General features: G+C 43.9%; 1 protein-coding gene across 1 annotated transcript; it reads right to left on the bottom strand.

The window, feature by feature from the left end:
- Positions 1 to 4,122: 4,122 nt before the first annotated feature.
- Positions 4,123 to 5,208, bottom strand: LOC122089705. The gene is made up of 2 exons (XM_042659403.1): positions 4,585 to 5,208; positions 4,123 to 4,467 (listed from the first exon to the last, which is right to left on the bottom strand). Exons 1-2 carry the CDS (start codon positions 5,206 to 5,208, stop codon positions 4,123 to 4,125), a joined length of 969 nt encoding a protein of 322 aa, XP_042515337.1.
- Positions 5,209 to 6,522: the final 1,314 nt, after the last annotated feature.

Raw genomic sequence — 6,522 nt, 5'->3', positions numbered from 1 at the left:
CAAATGCAAAACGAGCAATAAGACCAAAGGTAGGAAATTTCGATCGATAGCACATGCAAAATCAGGTAGCGTGTGGATGCTACTATGATTTAAAACCTGCCGCGGTTGGTCAATATAGAGGTAATGCCCAAACTGTGTGACGCCAAAAATTTGAGTTTCTAGCCGCGTGGCTGTCAACTTTGGGATTCTCTGGAGGGGTGATTGTCCTCGCACAACGGTGCTCAGTTGGGATCAACAACGGTGCTCGATTGTGATCTTAAGGACTCTCAAAAAGTTGGTGCAGATAGTCCATATTGGCAGTCGTGCAAGACTATGAACCTTGGGATTCTCTACAGGGGATGATCATCCTCGCACAGCGGTGCTCAGCTGGGATCAACAACGGTGCTTGGTTGTGATCCTAAGGATTCTCAAAAGGTTGGTGCGGATAGTCCATATTGGCAGTCGTGCAAGACTATGAACCTTGGGATTCTCTGCAGGGGATGATCGTCCTCGCACAGTGGTGCTCAGCTGGGATCAACAACGGTGCTCGGTTGTGATCCTAAGGATTCTCAAAAATTTGGTGTGGATAGTCCTCGTGCAGCGGTGCTCAGTTGGGATCGATAGCGGTGCTCAGCTATGATCCTAAGGATTCTCGACAAATTGGTGCGGATAATCCACCTTGGCAGTCATGCACAACTATGAACCTTGGGATTCTCTTCAGGGGATGGTCATCCTCGCACAGCGGTGCTCAGCTGGGATCAACAACGGTGCTCGATTGTGATCCTGAGGATTCTCACGAAATTGGTGCCAACGATGTGTTTGGTTGTGCACCTACATTAGAATTAGCAAAGGAAAACTTGGGAGATTCTAGATATCAAGTACCTGAATAAGGACATGAAGCTTAGCAAAATTAGCAACAAACAACTGCATTGAATTTAAGAGATCGCAATGGTGTTCGAGATGCCATCACATGCCGAATCCACGAGAGGTCTAGATCCGAAAGCCAAGGGGCTTGGAAAGAGCACCATCATACGAAGGTTAGTGGTTAGTAAAAACACACAAAGCCCATATGTTCATGAAGGAGAATGTTGCTAGTGGATTGATCATCATAAAGGACAAAGTCTTTTCATTGAAAGGAAAAAAAATGGCGCCACAACTACTACAAGTTTTGAAAAGCAGAAAGGTGGGGAATGACTCCTCAGTAAATGCTGCCCAGACCAAAAGATCTTCAATTTAACAACCTTAACCTAGGCGAGCCAAATGGTTCCACGAGGATACAATGGAATTCACCAAACCTTCTGTTAAAGCCTCTATGATAGGCGTGGTACCCACATCCCCTAGAGCACCCTGAGGTAAACCGAATTGACGCATGAAGCGAATCGGTATGTAGAAGGAGGTATGGTATATGCCTAATAACCTGACATAGTCACAGCCAGAAGTGTGTAAAACAGGGTTCCGAACTGACCACCAGTGGACTTCCCACCTAATGCTTCGCTCTGTGAGGGCCCCCAGTCGCTCAGGCCAATTTGTTGCATCGTGGTAGTTGAAGGTCTGAATTCGCTTGAAATATTGGAATAGTTCCAAATGAGCTATAACCAAGGGTTGAACCAATTGAAGGCGCTCGACTAAGCATACCTGGAGGAGGGTGAAGCACCCATTAAAGTCACTGGTGCAAAAATTTCGATGACCTGTCATAATATCAAGTCCTCTCAAAGTCTCTGCCAAAACAGTAGGGATAATGTCGCAATCTTGTCTCAACTGCCGAATGACGTAGATGATAACGGGTAAGCCTCCACACTTGGGGGAATGTAATAGATAACGAGCGATCATCCAAAAAAGGAAAGCATTCCTTCGATGCACCCTAAAGCTTTCAGTATTTGATCGAAGTGGGGCAAACTCTTGGATAACAACATAAAGATTGATTCGATCACTTGCCATGAATCGCCTTGCCTCTTTAGCACTCCAACTGAAAAATTCTCGAATTTCAATCAAGCTAACGGGTTGCAGTGTTGGGCGAAAAACATCTCTCCGATGATTGTAAACAAGACAAGCTCGAAATTCTTCCAGAGTAGGGCAAATTTCCACAGTTCCGAATCGAAAAACATGAAGTTCTCAGATCCAGAAACGAGATGCCTCATATATCAAAGCACAACATGGACTGATGCGCTGGAGCTGAAAGAGTGCATGAAGATGCACTTTTTCAAGGACTTTAGGGTCGTCGTCCCTCATTGCTACCATCCAACGGCGGAAAGCAACACCCATGATAATAATGGGAGCAACAAAACACAACTCGGATTTCCTGGGTACATCATAAAATGTAAGTTAAGGAAAGGACCAATTTACAGGAAAATATCATATGACACATCCACCAAAGTAAACTAATTTTTTTTTCCGCTTGTCATTTGCAAAAGCTAAGAACCCATTGAGCCAATTTAGAAAATGTAAGGTTGGTCTCTCAGATGACCGCAATCATGTCTGGGCCCAAACCCTAAACTAAAACAAAAGTTAAGACACACATACCGAAGGAAACTAACCCAATGGTTTTGCCACGGGTAGAGTACGGATACTACTTTGGATAGCGACCTCACGAGAGGATCACGCTGACTAAAGAAAAAGTTAAGTTGAAAGAGGGGCTATTGAAAACTCTTGGGAACCGTCGAATAGGAGAACGGTAGATGGAGTCTTTGAGCCAGATCAAGACAATTATTTGCAAGGATGACGAGTTCACGAGAGAAATCACGTCAATCAAAATAGTCATTTTGAAAAAAGGACTAAAGATGAAAACTCTTGGAATCCACCGAATTTGAGAGACGGTGGGAAGAGTTCTTAGTCGGACTCGATCACCTCCTGATGATAAGAGTAGCAAGCAACCATTTGTCTGAAAGGGGAAAGGGATTGCTAAAAATGGAAAATTAGGTCCAACCCGCTATAAGGTGTGGCGGAAATTGACCGAGCTCGATTTTGACTTTCAAGCTGCCTACGTATCCTAAAAATTTAGGAATCAGGTCTAGCGTAGTTCATGCCTCAAAGGCAGTTTTCCTTCATTGCATTCCTTCTTTCTTTTTTTTTTTTTTTTTTTGAATGCGGAGGCTAAACATAATACTTTTTCAGCTGATCTAAGTTGGTCAGGTACTGCAGTTCTTGACCATCAAGATCTACAAGGTGTATTGCCTTCCCCGGGAGGATTTCCTTCACCGCAAAAGGGCCACTCCAGTTTGGCCTAAACTTGCCCCTTGGGTCATGAATGGGTGCTCTCTGCTCCTTTAAAACCAAATCTCCAACTTCCAAGGAACGTGGGTGGACTTTTTTGTTGAAAGCCCTTGCAACTCGCAGTTGATACTTCTTCATGTTGTCCATTGCCTTCATCCTTTTTTCATCAATGAGGTTCAACTCCTCATACCTTGACTTGAGCCAATCCGCTTCTGGAATCTGACTCTCCATGAGAATTCTAAGAGAGGGGACCTCTAGCTCAACCGGGAGGACTGCTTCCATCCCGTATACTAAAGAGTACGGAGTTGCCCCAATTGGAGTTCTAATAGAAGTCCGATAAGCCCATAAGGCATAAGGTAATTTGTCAGCTGAATCATTGTTCCTATCAGCCATCTTCTGGAGTATGACCTTCATGTTTTTGTTTGCCGCTTCAACCGCTCCATTGGTTTAAGGGCGATAAGGAGAAGACCTGTGCCTTGCAATCCTGAATTGGTCACACAACTCCTGTGCCTTGCCCCTAAAATGTTGACCTTGGTCAGAAATCTCCTCATAAGGCATCCCATGTCGGCAAATGATATGTTCTTGCAAAAATTTGGCTACCTTTGCCGTTGTGAGTTTTGCGTATGACTGAGCCTCTACCCATTTGGTGAAGTAATCAATAGCTACCAGCACAAACACGTGCCCGTTTGAAGCTTTGGGGTTAATTTTTCCGATCACATCGATACCCCTAGTGGAAAAAGGCCACGGAGAACTCAGTGTGTGCAATTCTGTTGGGAGCACATGGATGAGGTGGGCAAAAATTTGACATTTATGGCACTTCTTCACAAATTTTGTGCAATCGGCTTCTAGTGTATTCCAAAAATACCTTAAGCGGAGAATTTTCTTAGCCAACATACGAGCATTCATGTGAGGGCCACAGATTCCCTAATGTACTTACTCCAAGATTGTCTGTGCTTGATCTTCATCCACGCACACTAGTTGTACACCATCAAAAGATCGCTTGTACAAAATATCTTCGTGTAATATGAATTGGGTGGCATAATGCCTCAGGAACCTTTTATCTCCTTGGGTAGCATCTGCAGGGTACTTCCCCTCTCTGATAAAATCCACAATATGGGCAAACCAAGGCCTACCATCCACTGTCAGGGCATTGACGAAGCCTTGATGTGAAGGATGAACTCTCCGATCTATAATGAATGGTTGTATTTGCTCACCCGGACCAAAACCAACCATCGATGCGAGAGTAGCCAAAGCATCAACAAACCTGTTATTGTCCCTCTGGAAATAGTCAAAACTAATTTCTGTGAACTGCTTCATTAGAGACTCTACACACCCTTGGTATGGTTTTAACTTTTCCTCCTTTGTTTTCCACTTACCTTGGACTTGGCATATGACAATCGACGAATCTCTGTATACTTCTAATCTTTTGACCCCAATAGAGATGGCTGCTTTCAATCCCATGAGGCAAGCTTCATACTCGGCCATGTTGTTGGTGCACTCGAAGTCCAACCTATATGCCATGGGCATATTCAATCCTTCAGGAGTTATAAGTAGAACTCCGGCTCCGCAACCTTTGTGATTGGTAGCTCCATCAAAGAACATTTGCCAACTGCCAACCTCATTTTCAACCTCAACAGAAACTACATCTTCGTCTGCAAATATGTCATTCAAGGGCCTCGTATCAACAACTGGATGTGCAGATAGATGTTCAGCGATGACACTACCCTTGATGGACTTCTGGGTGACATACACAATGTCGAACTCCGCTAAGAGCAATAACCAACGTGCTAATCTGCTCGTCAACGCGGGTTTCTCAAAAAGATACTTGATGGGATCCATTCTGGATACCAAAAAGACTGAATAGGTCAACATGTAATGTCTCAACCTCCTTGTTGCCCAAACCAAAGCTGCATAAGTCTTCTCCAGGGTTGTGTACCTTATCTCACAGTCTGTGAACTTCTTACTAAGGTAATAAATTGCTTGCTCTATATACCCATCTGGACCATGCTGAGCCACCATCGATCCCATGGAGGTTTCTAATACAAAGAGATACAACAACAATGGCCTTCCGGGAGTAGGGGGAATGAGGATTGGTGGGTTTACCAGGTAGCTCTTGATGTGATCAAAAGCCAATTGGCATTAGGGATTCCACCTCTTAGGTTGATCCTTTTTCAGTAATTTGAAGATCGGTTCACATATGCCTGTTAGTTGAGAAATGAACCGACTAATGTATTGGATCCTTCCTAAAAACCCTCGAATTTCCTTTTCCGTTTGAGGAGGTGACATTTCTGTTATTGCTTTGATTTTGATGGGTCAATCCCAATGCCTCTCTCACTTACCATGAACCCCAAAAGCATACCACCTGTCACCCCAAATACACATTTTTGTGGGTTCAGTCTCAGTTTGAAATCCTTGATCATCTCAAAGAAAACCCCCAAAGCCTTAAAGTGCCCTTCTCGATTAATCGACTTGACAATCATGTCATCTACATACACCTCCACTTCTTTGTGTATCAAATCATGCAAGATAGTGATGGCGGCCCTTTGGTAGGTAGCACCTGCATTCTTCAAACCAAAAGGCATCACCCTGTATCTATAAGTGCCCCAATCCGTAGTGAAAGACGTCTTGTCTTTATCTTTGGGATTCATTTGGATTTGATTGTAACCAGAAAACCCATCCATGAATGATAGAAGCGCATGCCCCACAGTATTATCCACTAAAAGATCGATGTGTGGTAAGGGAAAATTATCTTTGGGGCTCGCCCTATTAATGTCCCTATAATCCACACATACCCTGATCCGACCATCCTTCTTTGGTACAACTACGACATTTGCCAACCATTCAGTATACCTCGTCACCTCAATGAACCCTACACTAAGTTGCTTGGCAATCTCCTCTTTTACCATCAGAGCCCAATCCGGACGCATGCGCCGAATCTTTTGTTGGAACGGCTTTCCATCAGAGAAAAGAGGGAGATCATGTTAAACTATGCTGGCATCAATACCGGGCATATCGGCGTATGACCAAGCAAACACCTCCTCAAATTCTTTTAAGAGCTCGATTAATTGGGTTGTCTCTTGCTCATCAAGGGACATGCCAAGTCTAACCTCCCGGGGATCATGTTCTAACCCCAAATTTATCAATCTAAAATCCTCACAAACAGGTTTGGCCTTCTTTTCCTTTAAAGCTTTTAATGATTTGAGAAATTCAGGCGATGGGTCATTGCAACATTCATCATCAGGAGTTGGAGGGGATAGGGAAGAGGAAGAAGCAATATACTCGGAAGGATTCATTTCATTAATAACTGGGACAATTACATCAGACTTAGCTCCG

This window comes from Macadamia integrifolia, chromosome 9, assembly GCF_013358625.1.
Source record: "Macadamia integrifolia cultivar HAES 741 chromosome 9, SCU_Mint_v3, whole genome shotgun sequence".
In the NCBI taxonomy this organism is placed as follows: Eukaryota; Viridiplantae; Streptophyta; class Magnoliopsida; order Proteales; family Proteaceae; genus Macadamia; species Macadamia integrifolia.
Note: the sequence above shows the minus strand (reverse complement) of the source record. Positions and strands in the feature narration are given on the sequence as shown.

Coding starts and splice junctions, on each gene's coding strand:
- LOC122089705 (XM_042659403.1), bottom strand. CDS start 5,208: ATGGTGGCTCAGCATGGTCCAGATGGGTATATAGAGCAAGCAATTTAT. Junction 4,468..4,584: donor TATACAGAGATTCGTCGATT/GTCATATGCCAA, acceptor GACTATTTCCAG/AGGGACAATAACAGGTTTGT.